The sequence below is a fragment of the Schistocerca americana genome, chromosome 5 (genome assembly GCF_021461395.2).
Source record: "Schistocerca americana isolate TAMUIC-IGC-003095 chromosome 5, iqSchAmer2.1, whole genome shotgun sequence".
NCBI classification, from domain to species: domain Eukaryota; kingdom Metazoa; phylum Arthropoda; class Insecta; order Orthoptera; family Acrididae; genus Schistocerca; species Schistocerca americana.
Window position 1 is genome coordinate 463,891,194 of NC_060123.1, and position 16,936 is coordinate 463,908,129.

At 38.2% G+C, this 16,936-nt stretch overlaps 1 protein-coding gene across 1 annotated transcript in view; it reads right to left on the bottom strand.

Annotated features, from left to right (window-relative positions):
- The window catches only part of LOC124615904, a 295,777-nt gene that overhangs the window by 46,309 nt on the left and 232,532 nt on the right, over positions 1 to 16,936 (bottom strand). The window contains exon 13 of the mRNA XM_047144080.1: positions 7,766 to 7,982. Within this exon, the coding sequence (XP_047000036.1) occupies positions 7,766 to 7,982 (217 nt within the window). The remainder of the gene's footprint in view (positions 1 to 7,765; positions 7,983 to 16,936) is intronic.

Consider the following 16,936-nt stretch of genomic DNA (forward strand, 5'->3'; position numbering starts at 1 on the left):
ACAAAGAATGGTTAGAGGATCAAACTGAACATTATAGATTCGTATCTTGGGGAAAAATTTCGAGTTTTCCAATGGTACTTACTTTATGGATAACATATACAATTACAGTTAATTATTGGTAATTTCACTAAATTTTGTGCACATCTCAGTATCAAATAACAGAATTTACAAAGCTCTTAGTGAAATTTTCTATGTATGTTGAATAACTTATGGGTAGCGGCAAGAAAAATCTTATACCTTAGCCAATTTTGATGTCATGTCTTGCTTGGATTAGTGTTTTCCTTCTTCCAATTTCAGTTTTATTTACCAACGACTTTTTTTCTGACTATGTTCTATGTTTTTGTCATATTAAATGATTTTTTCAATGTTATGTTGTAAATTAATATATTCCTATCTGTTGCAATTACACCATATTTACAGCAATCACACATCTCATTTCTTTACATTATAAAAAAAGAAACTTTTTACGTTAAATCTTCTGCACCCATTCAATTAAAGAACAAATAACTTCATAACCATAAAATGTGGAAAAATTTTAAAATCAAAGCACTGCCTTAAAGTCGAGTTCTCTTCTGATAAATTATGCCGATAAATTGTCAACCCTTAACTATAATGTGGGAATTGCTGCTCCGAGTCAGTATTTGATCATGAAAGCAAAACTGTAATCATTATAACACCAGATTTTCGAAAATAACCACATTTTTGGCTCACATGGAAAGATACTACACAGCTCTGCAAAATATGGGGCTGGCCCTGCAACACAAGGCAGTTGAAAGAATGGGGAAAGACAGCGTGTGTCAATCAACAAGCAGTTATGGTGGTCTGTGGTGGTATTCGTTGTTTACAACATGGCCTGGAGACAACATCTGGATGACTTCACATGAGCAAGAATTATTGGGAAACTGGAAAAGAATGAAGTGTGACAAGTGTGGCCCAGGAGCTTGGTACTGCTTACAGCATTGTTTCGTATGCATGGGGACCGTTCCGAACTAAAGGCACTGCTGCCCTACGGAGAGGAGGTGGTCGCTAACAGTCAACTATGGCAGTAGATGGACCCATGCAAACAGTGGGTGCAATTTCAACCACATTTTCAACAAGACTGTAAGGCACACAATCTCACACTCCATAGTGGCAACGTGACTGCAGGGGAGTAGTCTCTTTGCCCAATGACCAGTACATCATGTTTTCTTGACTCTGACGCATCAGCAGCACCATTTGCAACGGTGCCAACAGCATAGGGACTGATTGGACCAACGAGAAGGGCAGTCAGCTGCTCTTCTCGGATGAGAGCACATCCAGTGTGAGTAGGATTCTTGACACACCCTCATATGGCGAGAAGTGGAAACACACAATGTACCTAGGAACATTGTTGAACATGATCATTTTGATGGTCCATGTGTTGTGGTTTGGGAAGCGTAATGTTGTATGCGAATACTGACCTGCAAATCACTGAACACAGAACACTCACCAGTCGATGTTATTGTGAGACTATATTCCTTCCCCATGTGTATCTTTTCAGGGATGCATTTAGCCCTGATTTCATTTTTATGGATGACAATGTGTGACCACATCAAACAGCGGAGATGGAGGAGCTCTTAGAATGAGAGGATATTCGGTGAAAGGATTTACCTGCCCGTTCCCTCGGTTTAGAACGGATCAAGTACATATGGGATGCATTGGGGAGATGTATTGCAACACATCCACATGCACCAATGACCATCCAGCAGTTGTAAATCACGCTGGTGGAAGAATGGAACACCATATCACAAGACCCTTACCAACCTTGTGGCCTGCATGTGAGCTGTTGCAGAGCACGCATTGCCATCTTTCTTTAGTTTAGACTTCAGTGTAATTGTTGTCTTTGTTACCTTTTGTACTATACTGTAGCAGTTCTTTCAACCTATGGTTCAAGTTTCATTGAGCTACGTTACTTGGCAGTGTCACATCATGCAGAAATTACTTTCGTCCTTAAGTTTTGCACTCCAGTGTATTTCACTATTTTCTGAAGTGACTTTGTATCTGTTCAGAATATCTGCACTCCAGGGAGCTACTCGTCCAGGTTCACACAACCAGCTGCCTGTCTCATCAATGATGAATTCATCTTTATCATCACAGGATCAAAACAAAACATAAGTTTGTGAATACAGATTTGCTTGGATCTACAACTGTAACAGTTGACAGTAAAGTTTGAAGGCGTAAATCCAGAGCGATTCAACGTTTCCTGCAGCTCTGCGTGAAATATTTTGCCTTCATGTTTATTGAAATTTCACTATTTTCAACACAAAAAACTCCATTTTGCTCTTTTTGCATAATAAAGAATATACCTTCAAACTTGGAATAGAGGAAACAGTTTTATCCACCAATGTCACATTTCCCAACACCTTTGCACAAGAAATCATACCAAACCTAAAGTGTCAATTTGGTGGTTTTTGCATTTACAACTACATTAAAAAAAAGGGCAGTGTAATTGAAGCACTGTAACAGATATCTTGACAGTTCAAACAGTTTTTGCTACCATTTGTTGCATAAAAGGGTTGGGAAACTTAATTCTGAGAGATAAAAATGTTACCAGCCGACATCACATTCAGGGCAACAGTTCTTTATGCGAGAAAGAACAGTAATTTTAATGTTACATGCATACCTCCACCCTGAGAAAAAAGTGAAGATCTGATTTCAACATTAAGTAACTACATTTATCAATATTAATAAATTGCTGCCTTAAAAAAAAACACGCTGAAACTGAGGATATGCCATGTTTTGATAAATTTTGTAAAAACTGTGTATTATACATTATGTTGGTAAAAACTGGAACTTTTGTATTTTTTGTCACATTATATTTTACACAAAATATTCCTGTACCTGTTTACATATGCTGAATTCTTCTAAAATAGCCTGACTTGTTATTTGCTCCATTTTCTTATAAAGCTGTTGCACATAAACTATTTTTGTGTCAGAATCATTTAGTGCCAAAGTAAAGTTATGTGTTGATCAATATATAAACCGTACTTTGATTCTTGACTGCAAACCTATTTGCCACTCATAGATGCAATAGCATGGTATCCTTGGTCTCTATATCTATCCAGTTGTATGTTCATCTTCTCTAAGTCTGTTGTTATTACTTTTTCAAAAATCTCAGCATCATGGTCCCTTACCTCACAGAATCCTAAAAAGGATTCCTTTATTTGAAACTCCCTTACATCTGGATTGCTTAAATCTAAGTGCAAATCTCTTGCAACAACAAGAAGTTGATCTTTTCTTGATATATCATGGATTGGATCTACAATCGGTGACAGAATGACTGCTGTTTAATTTCACTGATGATTCATTCTTAAAACACAACCATTTAATAGTTTTATCACCTCATTTCAAATTTGTGGGCTTACATATTTTGTTTTAGTTTCTTCATTTGAAAGATGTGCCCTCAGAAGAGGATTAAATCTGAAGAGGAGGTATGTCACAATAAAGAAACTGCCACTCTGTTCCCCCGTTTCATATTCATGACGGCCATGGAAAGCAATCTAACATAGACATAATGTGCTTGTTACATCCAGTATTCTAGAAATTATAGTTTTCATTTAGTCATGCTCTTCATTGAAAGTGTGTTAATGCCTTTACCATGTTTCCACGTCCTTTAAATAACACACACATTTAAAAGTATAGTGCATGTTTATGTACTTTTATTTTCTTGCTTGGACCTTGTAAACCATTAATTTATCCATTACGGCATGCATTTTCTTCACCTTTGAATAATCAGTGTGCTACACACTATATTGCATTTAAAGTAGGGCAATAGCATAGCCAAATTCATTCAATTTTCTGATCTGTTGTGGTATAATTATGAGGGTAATCCCAGAAGCAAGGTCTCCTATTTTTTTTATAAGTAAATAGACCTGTTTATTTCTACAATGGTTTACATCAGTTTACAGCTTGAACATTTAGCTATTTTTCGACATAATCACCATTTCTGTTGATGCATTTTTATAGACGCTGTGGCACTTTTTGTATGGCCATGTCATACCAGCTCGCCACCATGCTGTTCAGAAAATTATGAACCTCTTCTTTCACCTCGTCGTCGGAGCTGAATCGCTTTCCAGCCAAATGTTCTTTTAACCTAGGGAACAGGTGATAGTCACTGGGTGCCAAGTCAGGACTATAGGGTGTGAGGGTGATAATGTTCCACTAAAACTATTGCAGGAGAGCAACGGTTTGCCGAGTGATGTGTGGGTGAGCGTTGTCATGGAGAATGTGTAAGCCCTTACTCAACATTCCTCTTCCCTGGTTCTGAATTGCCCGTCTGAGTTTTTTGAGTTTCACGGTACCTGTCAGTGTTAATTGTGGTCCCAGTGGGCATAAAGTCGATCAAAAATACCCCTTACCGATCCCAAAAAATGGTTGTCATGACTTTACCGACAGACTGTGTTTGTTCGAATTTCCGCGGCTTTCGCAAAGAAGGATGCCCCGCCACTGGCGTGATTGTTGCTTGGTCTCAAGTGTATAGCAGTATGCCCAGGTTTCATCACCCATGACAATTGTGTCCAGATAGTTGTCCTGTTCAGCTGCAAGGCAGTGAATAAATGCGCGGGAAGATCAACTCGTTGCCGCATGTGGTCCTCAGTCACCATGCGTGGCACCCATCTTGCGCACACCTTCCGGTAGTTCAATGTTTCCATTTAAATTCTGTGAGCAGTGCTTCGGGAAACCTCAGGAACCAACAGGCAGAGATCATTCAGAGTGATCCACCGATCTTCCCGCATGCTTTGCTCAACCTTCAACACTGCCTCCTCAGAAATTGACGGTCTCCTGCTTCTTTGTTCGTCGTGAATTTCGATCCGACTAGCTGCAAACTCTCTACACCACTTACGAACATTTTTGACATCCATGCATGACTCATCATACACTTCCATCAATTAGCGATGGATTTCAATTGGCGCAGTGCCCTTTGCATTCAAAAACTGAATAACTCCGTGCAATTTGCAGTTGGCGGTAACATCCAATGGGAGCTCCATTCTCAACGGCTGCCAAGCCAAGTCTGAGCACCTCAGCTCGGTGTGCGCATGTTTACACACAGTGCATGAAGCACTCTTCATAACAGTGTGATCAACTGCCACACAAACAGAGTTCTGTACTTACAAAAAAAAGGAGACCTTACTTTTGGGATTGCCCTCATACAATAATAATCACAGCTAAACAATCTTTTGCTCTTAATGTCCCCAGGGAAAGGACCCTGAAGTTTGCATGGTCCACATTTTATAATTTTTAGTTTAGTGTCTTCATTCATTTTACCTTGCAATAATCCTGTATCAGTACTAAAAGATGCATTTTGCTGATTATCTTGAAGTTGTGAAGAACAGTCTAGTGGTGATGAATCAGTGTGCATTGCTAATGGACTATTTTCAAATTGTACATCACCAGAATTTAGACCACATTCATTGTCACAGCTGGTATCATGTCCTCTATGAACTTTCAAACTGCCTTCCACTGGTTTCAGTTTTGTAACTTTCAAATTGTCCGATTTGTTTGCATTCACTTTTGTTACTATATATGTTCCGGGCATGTAGCTGCTCAATGGATTAATGTATCTATCTTTAATGTCTTTTAACTCAGTCTTGGCAGGATATTAATTTTCTCTTTTTGGCATCACTTAAATATAACCTGCTCCTATATTTTGTAGTTTTAACTTAATGCATACCTTTACAAACAGCCTATGCAAAACAAGCAATACATTTGACATTAAAGCAAGCAGAGCTTAGATGAAGAAGAAATAAACTGCATTAGACAGGTAACTGGTGTACACAATTGTAAAGTTTGAGTCAGTTTCTATTATCAGTTTACTTGCATAGTAACACTGCGACTGTCATAGGCATACAAAAATACTTGAGGAATTGTCAGTAGGAGAGCAAATTGTTATCAACACCAATCAAAGGATATACACAATAAAAAAGATAGCACAGTCCAGAGTGCTAGCTGGTGTACCAGCCATTGCTTATGTAGAAAAATAACGCTCGTGGAATCTATACGCTACGAGAAAAGGTGGCCCCCTACATGCTATATCATCCTTGTTAACATTAAACCACAAAGGGCACTGAATGCTTCCTGGCACACTTCTGTTCACTTCTCCTTAATGAGGTTCCACAACTACATTGGACTTTTAATAAGTCAGTAATGTCTATGTGGAGCTCCCATCCCCACACACTGTGGGGTCTGCAAGACCATTATTTACACCACTGACTATCAGCTTCTGTGTTTAGAAACTTCCTTATGCATTTTTCACTGTGTTTTAAAAAGCTAGTGCTATCACTTAAACATTATTGTTGCGCAATTCTGTGGTAATTTCAAAGCAACCATTTCATTAAAAATGTCAATACGCATAACAGAAATGTGTGTCGTGAAATAGCGCAAAAAAAAAAAAAAAAAAAAAAAAAAAAAAAAAAACCAACAAACTGAAAATCTGTTCATCGTGTGGAACAAGACAGAAACACTATGAAAGACATAAAACTCTTAATTTTTTTTAGGCGTAGCCTTTTGGTAGGGGAAATGAGAGATTACAGAAGAGAGACTTGGAAGGCTTAAGGGAACAGGAAAAGTCACCCAAGACCCAATGTCAAGAAAGGATTACTGGATTGACTGAGAGGGAGTGTTTCATGCTTTTAAATCTTAAACATTTTTACAGGCACAGTTCATTAATGGTGGCTACTGACAATGTGTTAGAGGGAGAGGTTGGGCAGGTGAGTGGGTGTATTTTAGTTACATGCAAAAAAAAAAAAAAAAAAAAAAAAATTATATATATATATATATATATATATATATATATATATATATATATAGAGAGAGAGAGAGAGAGAGAGAGAGAGAGAGAGAGAGAGAGAGAGATGAGGTGACTTACCGAACGAAAGCGCTGGCAGGTTGATAGACACACAAACATACACACAAAATTCAAGCTTTCGCAACAAACTGTTTCCTCATCAGGAAAGAGGGAAGCAGAGGGAAAGACGGAAGGATGTGGGTTTTAAGGGAGAGGGTAAGGAGTCATTCCAATCCCGGGAGCGGAAAGACTTACCTTAGGGGGAAAAAAGGACGGGTATACACTCGCGCGCACACACACACACACACACACACACACACACACACACACACACACATCCAACCATACATATACAGACACAAGCAGACATAAATATGTCTGCTTGTGTCTGTATATGTGTGGATGGATATGTGTGTGTGTGTGTGTGTGTGTGTGTGTGTGTGTGTGTGTGTGTGTGCGCGCGCGCGAGCGCGCGCGAGTGTATACCCGTCCTTTTTTCCCCCTAAGGTAAGTCTTTCCGCTCCCGGGATTGGAATGACTCCTTACCCTCTCCCTTAAAACCCACATCCTTTCGTCTTTCCCTCTCCTTCCCTCTTTCCTAATGAGGCAACAGTTTGTTGCGAAAGCTTGAATTTTGTGTGTATGTTTGTGTTTGTTTGTGTGTCTATCAACCTGCCAGCGCTTTCGTTCGGTAAGTCACCTCATCTTTGTTTTTATATATAATTTTTCCCACGTGGAATGTTTCCCTCTATTATATATATATATATATATATATATATATATATATATATATATATATATATATTAAACTAGGTGACATAAATACTTAGCCATTAAGGGCAACCTAGAAGGTCAACTACTTGTGGTAGCATAATTATTCTGACTGGTATTAAAAATGTATTGCAGTAGATTATATACTCGTAAGTTATAGTATCACACACTTTCAGAGACAGAATTTCATACTTTTATGTTTAATAAGTTCAATTATCTTCTTGAATGCAGCAACTCCATTTGAAATACAATCAACTTGTGCGTAGGAGGTTGGTATTTTCCACTCTGGTATAGAAAGATAAACACTGAAAAAGAACTTCCATTCCAGCTGCAACAGTTCCTTCTCAAAAGTTGATGAATCAATCAGTTGATCTTTAATTTCCAACAATAGCTGAAATCCTTCGTCATACTGAAACAAGAAAGAGTCAAAAGATGCAAGAACTACATTAAAATTTCTCAAAGATAAATTACACTCACTATTTATTCTTGACAGCTGTAGAAACAAGTGAACATTTGAACAATGAATTATGGTAAAAATAATGGGGAAACAAATACCACAACATATTAATGATTTTGATTTTAGGGCACTCGCTGGCATCAATGCACTTGCAGAACATGAACTATGCACTTACTGAGACTGAAGTTTTTTCTTTAAGTAATCTTCTTGGAACACTGTCCCAACGACACACTACAGACTTAAAAGACACTCTGACAATGACTTAATATATTAAAACACACACACAGAGAGAGAGAGAGAGAGAGAGAGAGAGAGAGAGAGAGAGAGAGAGAGAGGTGGGACTGGTGGGGATGAGGACCGAGAAGGAAATAGTTCATGCAGTATTTAAAATTCATCCTGAGATACCCTAAGTAGACATGTAAGTTTAGTAACTTTACTGCAAAAACTGTACAAAATTTTGTAAACTGGCATTACTGTTCACTATCATCTTCCAGCAGACATCAGATCAGCCACATGCCCACGTAAAATAAGATGCAAACTGAAACACCGGCTACAAAGTCACTGTTTCGATTCTTTTAATGAATTTGTGGAAAAATTTGTAATTTTCTAAAAAATCATAAGTTTTTTCTCAATAAGTATTGCAAGTTCTTTCCCTATCATACAGCTGCAACCTCTTATATAGCATGCTTCTTAGTAAAGTTGATATGTTGTATGTAATGTTTTTTCTGTATACTTCTGTTTGTTACTATAATCAGAAAATTGGTTTGTTACTGTAATAGTAACCTAGAAAGAACACAAGTACAAACTTATATTGGGTTGGCATTAATTACACACTGCTGTCTAGTTAGAGACAGCCACAAACTTTTTGCTTGCAGCATGACAAGATGACTCATAGGCCACTAGAAATCTCATATGGACCCACACAGATCAGGTTATTTGTTTTGGCTATAAGTCAGCAGTCCTATCAGGAAAACATTCTGATCAATGAGGCTGTATGTTTGATACTGCAGCTGTGTTCCCCAGAGACCAGAAGCACCTGTTGGAAAAATGTGTGTGCCGCTGGGAAACTGCGTGAAATAAATGGGACCACCACCAAATATCCAACAGAGACAGAGGAAGAGAAAACACCCAATTACTGAAGTTTTTTTTCCCTTAACTGCAGTAATAAGCCATATCACTCATACAACACCCTGGGCGTAAAAGACTTTTTTGGGAAGTCATTGCTTGAGTCAATTTTTAAAAGCATCCCCAATCAACATCTTAAGTTTATTTGGTAACAAATTTTGAAAAACAGCTCCTTTGACATAGCGGCTTTTTGCTTTTAATCTTCCCGCATTTTGCCATTAATCTTCTGTTAAGCATATGGAAGTCTGTTCTGTGCCTTGTATCATGGTTGTGAATTTCCATGTTTCTATTTGTGACCTTAGTACCTTCTTTCACTTGAATAAAGTTATACAGCATATACATAGCATACAGTGTGAGAATACTGAACTTAGCGAAGAAGTTTTTGAACATGTTCTTTGTTTTACATTTGTTATGATCCCCAGTGCCCTCAAATGCATTACGAAAACCTTCTTCGTATTTGTGTTGCAAGTCCCACTGCATAGTACTATTAAAACAAGGAGGAATATACTAATCCAAAATACACAGTCCTTAGGGTTTCAGAATTAAGGAATGGTGATAATTTCAGAATACATATAGACTGGATGTTATTTCTGTTTTGCAGACATGGTGAACTTGCTGCTTCCAAGAAAGTATAAACCCAAACGTTTACATTTCAAACAAATTTTTGGCAGAATTCCTTCAATCACAATATTTTGCCAACTTGGACTACACAGTTTAAAGTGAATATTATTTGTTTCTATCAGCGCAAGAGAAACCAGGTGTGTCATTTGCATAAATATAGTAAACAAATGCTAATCGTCTAGAGCACTCAGGAAATCATTTACATAACATAGAAATAGGAATAGATCTAAAATGGAGCCCTCAGAAATGCCAAAATGTATATTTCTTATTCTTGACCATCTCCTCTCAGAATTTCTCCACTATCATACATAATTTCTGCACAGTGTTGTCTACCTTTTAAATAAGTTTCAAGCTTGCATGAGTTTTCCAGTGACACCACTCATCGCAATATTTGATAAGACCATGTCATGGTGCACTCTATCAAAAGCGTTTGAGAGATCTAGGTGTACTCCTGCTGCTTGGGGCTTTTCATTTACTTTTTCACATACATAATGAAAAAATGGTACTGTCACTGACATCGTACTTTGACTTCTTCTGAAATTATGGTGGAAATGACCTAATACGTCAGCACTGTTGTAATGTTCCAAGATTAATTTTAATGCTGTTTTCTCAATCAGTTTGGTGTAGTTCTTAACATGCTTTGTTTCCCCTTTTTGTGCAAGGGTTTGACTACAGTCAGTTTCATCTTGTCACAAAATACCTAGTGTATTACATTTACTAATGGATTCACATATTTACATTTCTTCAATAGATATGGTGAAATTTCATCTAATCCTGTAGATTTTTTTTCTGAGGCTGTCAATAAGCTGCAAAATGTCAAGTGTGCTTACTGCAGGTAGTGTACTGAAACTCTGTTCGCTAGTGGACTGAAATGTATTCTGTGTATCATTTTCTGAGTATCTATAAAGTGATTGTTACAAGAATTGCTACCTAGAAAGGGGTCAGAAATAACATAATTGTTCAAAGTTAATTCTAAATTATTAACTTTAGTTTCTATTGTGTTGTTTCTAATTTTATTTACAATTCACCAGCAGGACTTCGAGAAATTATGTGAGATTCATTTCTATTGGCTAATTCATTCTGCTTTTAATCTCCTGAATTCTTCGTGGTACTGCAACCTGAACTGCTTGTAGATTTTTTTTTATGTAACTCATAGTTGTCAGTCTGTGCAAGCTATACATGTTTTCCACTTTTTCTTTCAGATCTTTTGTCTTAGCATCTAATGGCACATATTTTGATTCTAAAGTGTATTTCTGAACACTCACTTTTGTAATGGGATGGAACTATTTATGTGCCCAGTCAGAACTTCTACAAAGATGTTCCATTTATTTTTTATCCCAGTGGTAGTCATAACGGATTCCCGAGGTTTCTGGTTTTAGCTTAGCAATGTTGTTTGCAGACAGTGTTCTCTTGTGCTAGTACACTTTTCTTGGTTTGATTTTGGTATTAAATTTTAACACTAGTGTATGACCTAAATGATCTGAGAGGTTGTCTGCTGAAATGACATGGTCGTAATTTATTATAACACATCAGTTAAACTGCTGTGTGTTATCTATTCTAGTGGGTACTAGGTGAAGTAGAGATCTTTAACCCCTTAAGATAGGATACAATCTGTAAGATGTTAGCTACGCCGGCAGTCATGTAACATGTTGATGTTCAGCTCACAAAGTATGACGAGATTTACACATCTGCAAACTGACAATTTACTCAAAACCCCATAAAACTATTTCAGGAAAGCATTGAAATTTCCACAAGAGGTTCTAAACATACCTACGACAAAGAAATGGGCAGTATGAAACATGAAAAGGAAATTGCAATTTCGAAATCTTTGTCAACACGGAACTTTCTACCTAAAGCACTTTCTCTTAGGGTGTCATAAAATTACATTTTCTTGATTAAATTGCAACACCATTTATTGTGTGTTCCACAGTGGAATGTTGATGGACTATAGTCTCCTAATTTGAAACAATGTATGTTGTCTACTGATATCTGGACTTCTGCAACAACAACAACAACAACAACAACAACAACATGGAGAGCCAACACTGTGATAAATGATTAAAAAACCTATTTTGTTTCCTAAGACCTGTACATTACAATGCAAAAATGATAGATAACTTTCACGTGAATTTAAGTCTGGGTGAGGCAAAGGTCTATATGAGCCGCAAAGACCGGTATTAACTTCCGCCTGTTCTCGCTCTGGATTGGTAATATTGGACCAAATCTGGTTGGAAAGGGGCCAGTTTCAACCAGATTCGGCCTCCTTCACTGTATTCAATGCATACTAACAGTTAGGGTGATGGCTTGTTTGTTTTCACAGCTGGTTTCATGCATTATTTCATCAAAAGCTTTGTTTGTATCTGGTGCGACACTATTCTTACCAGATCATTAGGTGTTCTCCATGAGTTGTAAACCTAGCTTTTTCATAACAGTTGACATAAAGAAATATTACATTTTAAAACTTCAAACACAAGTGTTGTAATGTTTGGTTCTATTATTGAATTTTACTATTCACACAACACCAGTCCGCCAGATCAAATCCCAGAAGAAGATTCATTACTATCACTGCTGATAAGAAGAAACCTTGTAAGAGTTTCATGCAAAAATTTCAAACGAACGTGAACTGTTGATAGATGTCTTTAGTGATCCAGGTAACTCTTTCCACAAAAATTAATGAAGATGAGTATTATCTGATGATGATAACAATTTTAGTTGAAAAATGGACTGTGGCCCAGATACAAATAGAGTTGAGGAAAATTCATGGGGTCTCTGTAAAAATGCTGAGGTTGTTCATTCCAAGCAGATATTGCAAATTCTGGATCTCTGACTCAAGTTTTTTCTGAAGAAATTGTGGGTAAATTGAGAGTTTGGGCAGTAACCACCTGGATGCTTTCATTCTATAGTACATAGAGTGGCAATGCACGTATTCCCTGTAACGAATAGGAGGAGAGTTTTAGGTAACCAGTGAGTGACAAGAAAACAGCCAATGTATTTTGAAAGTAAACTGTGTAATACTTTTTGATCATTATTCTTGGTTACATTGAGACTTATCCTTTTTTTTTTGCAGGGGTTGAGATGAACACAGTAGTGACCATGGGACTGTAGTGTACCCTGAGGCTTAAGTTACGATGAAGGTGGGTGATTGGTTGAGAGTTGTCTAAAGCCAACAAACGTGACGTGATGAGAGAAGACTCGGCTACAGTTGCTGAACATTATTTCAAGTGATTCTGACAGTGGGTAATGTACCACAACATTATTTTTATTTTAAAAACAGACATCTTGCAGACTTCTGAGATTATGATTGCTGTTTTTTTTAAATGATTTGTGCATTTTTTGTCATGATTTGGCAAAATTATTTCAACTGCTTGTACACGTATTGTCTGCCTGCTGCCTTACATCCTGTTGCTGACACACACACACACACACACACACACACACACACACACACGGTGGAATGTGCTGCTAATATTGCTCTAAAAGACTTGTAAATAACAGTGCTACCTCTGTTATAGACTCTCAGCAAAATGGCCAATACAATTCATAGTACCATTGTAAAAGACACTCAGGTCAGGTTTCACAGGACTTAGATGGCACACTTCTCATATGCACAGCTACATGTTGCACTGAGTGAAGTTTTTCATAAAAAGAGGTTCCAGATGAGCTAGATATTTCCAACACAGCATTGTCTTACTACGAGGGCGGTTCAGAAAGTAACCTCCGATTGGTCACAGTGCGGGTTGTGGGGGTAGTAGCGACGCCATCTGTGCGTTCACGCACTCAACAGGTCAGTCGGCATCAAGCCGTGGTCGAGTGAACGTCGTACCTGCGCTAGTTTAGTTTTTGTGGCAGTTTGAAATGTGTGCTGCAATAGAAAACCCCGCCAAATGTGAAGTGCGTGCTGTCATAAGGTTTTTTACAGCCAAAGGATATTCTGCAGCAGCTATTCATCGTGAGCTTTGTGCCGTGTACGGACCAAGAGTTATGAGTGAAGGAGTTGTCCGTGAATGGGTACGTTTATTTAAAAGTGGACGAGAAAACGTTCATGATGAAGAGAGGAGTGGTAGACCATCATTGGTGACTGACGAACTCGTTCAGACAGTTGATGCAAAAGTTCGTGAAAATCGACGTTTCTCAATGTCGGAGTTGTCTACTGGTTTTGTACGAGATAGTGACAGCAAGATTGGGTTACCATAAGTTCTGTGCACGATGGGTGCCCAAAATTCTTACCAACCACCACAAAACTCAAAGAATGGCCTCTGCATTAGACTTTCTGTCACGTTATGAGGACGAAGGAGAAGCATTGTTAAACAGAATCGTGACCGGTGACGAAACCTGGATTAAGTACGTGAACCCTGAGACAAAAGAACAATCAAAGATGTGGGCACATTCAAATTCGCCTACCAAACCAAGAAAAGCCTCGCAGGATTTTTCTGCCAGAAAACTGATGGCAACAGTGTTTTGGGATGCCAAAGGGGTGTTGTTGGTTGAATTCATGGAACGTGGTACGACCATTAATGAAGACGTGTACTGTGAAACAATAAAAAAGTTACGACGGGCTATACAGAACAAACGCCGTGGTATGCTGACTTCCGGTATCGTTTTTTTGCACGATAACGTCCGTCCTCACTCTGATCGCAGAACAACGGCCCTTCTTGAGACCTTCAAGTGGGACGTTATCAACCATCCACCTTACAGCCCAGACCTGGCGCCAAGTGATTATCACCTCTTCATGCATTTGAAGAAATGGCTCGGGTCACAGCGGTTTGATGACGACAAAGAGCTCAAAGATGTGGTCACAGGCTGGCTCCAGGCACAAGCGGGTGATTTTTATGCAGAAGGAATTTCAAAGCTTGTGAAGAGATACGATAAGTGCCTCAACCGCTATGGAGACTATGTAGAAAAATAGTGCAAAGATGTAGTTGTAAGATGTATATATTAAAATATTTTTATTTAACTTGGTGTATTTTTTTAAATCAACCGGAGGTTACTTTCTGAACGGCCCTCGTAACTTGTGCAAACTATGCTCTTTACTTGAAATATGTCATCATGGATCAAAGCAGAAGGGTGAATCATAACTTGCTCTGTTCAGACTTATTCAGCTTCCTCCATACAACTGTCATTTTAATGCCACTGAAGGTGTATGACTGCAAATAAAAATTATGTTTTTGCAAACAAGGAAAAATTTACTGCCCTGAAGTTGAGAATCTTCTTATGGAAGTTGTCAATCAACAGACAAGTGAGACCTCGACAAAAATTGCGAACAGCACTGCAAGTGTAATCGTAGAGGAAGCTAATAATGAAGGCCTTGTCAAAGAATGTTTCAAAAATTTATTTATACATATGAAGAGAACAGTGACAATTCAAGCAGTGAAGAAAACATTATTCTACACCATATTCTGACAGCAATGTGAATGGTGTTTTCCCTTTAGTATAATAGCAAAACACTCAAGAATTTACAATGGGAGCATGCCACTGACCTATCATCAAATTACAAGTACTTTCTTCATATTATAAGCTGTTGACATATTGATAAAATTATTCTATTGTTTCTCACAGAACTAGATAATAATGCTAATATTTGTTGTTTTGACTTAATGATCCTTCAGCTTATTAGACAGTGACAAGGGAAACACCCCATTGCATCCCCTCAGATTTAGTGGTAAGATGGCCCAGTAGACACTCCATCAAAAACTGAATACAGATCAAGCTTTAAAACAGGGAGGAGGTGTATTGAACTGTGAAAAAAAAGAAAAGTAAAATAGAAACAGCTAACGGTCCAAGAACATGAAGTACAATAAAGGGCAGCTTGAATCAGCAACTGCATCATGGTTAAGTGGCCAGGGTGCTGGAGTGCCATGCAGGCGAGCTGTGTTCAAGACTCCCTCTTTTCCACCACAACATTATGAACTGTCTGTCTGCTCACTGAAATGTTTGTTCTCTTTCTGTAGTTATGGCAGTTGTCAAACTATACACGAGTTATAGAAAATGACTCATGTGGTAAGAATACGTTACCATCGCAAGAATTTGGTTGACTTGTCACCTTGTCATCAAACAGTGGTTGTGCAGAGTCAGCTGTCATTATAGGTCCCTATCTTACACCTCACTGTTGCAAATGCAAATGGCTGTTACACCACAATACAGACACAAATTTTATCATTGCGGATTGGGGGGGGGGGGGGGGGGGGGGGAGTTTGGACAAGGCTTGCCCTTGCGCACATGGCAGTCAAACACTGTCACCACTGAACCATGACACCATTTCTCTCCCTGGCTACTCTATATTGCACTTCTTGTTCTTGGACCGTTCACTGCTATTTTTTTTTTTACAGTCCAGTACACCTTCTCGCTGTTTTTGTGCTTGATCTGTGTTCAGTTTTTGATGGGCTGTCTGCTGGGCCCTCTTACCAATAAATTTGAGAGGGGTGTAATGGGGAGTTTCCCTTGCAAGTAGCTCTCTCCAATTTTTTGAGTTTATGTACATTAACTCTCATTAATATGGCTCTCAGTTGTCTGGTCTCACTGCCTCTAGTCAGTCAAGCATAAATGATGTGCGCAACAATGTTGTTAGTTTATTACAATGTTAAGCAATGCTATACATTCAGGAGGAGAAACTATGAACAATATGTCGCTAAGTATCTGAAATGAGAAAACTGTGAGATAGATCAAATTTTAACACATGAATAAATAATCAAAACTGTGCAGAAAAGTAATGATGAAACTGATGAAGAAGAGGACATAGGAGAGGACAGCATGATGATTTCTCATATTGCTGGTGCTGAAGTTGCAAACATTTTCCTGGAATATATTATCCAACAACCAGATAAATGCAGTATTGATGCAATGCCTGTAAAGTGGTTGCATGCCGGCGTCGTGTATCATCACTGCAAAAACTAAAAATTCGGACCGCATTTCGCAGTGAATGGTACTACAGATATAAACACATGTAAGAACTAAGTTCTCTCTTAAATACAATTTTGGATTTAATAAACTGTAGTCCCTAAATGTTGAAACTAAATTTAACACACACTCAATAATCAAGCACTTCTGTTAATCGGGCACCCATATGTGCAAGGAATAGCCGATTTGCTGGAGTCAAGTGTATTACAAGTGGTAACTGTAAAGCCACGTTAGTTACAAAGTCCACACCTACCTCAGTAGTACAA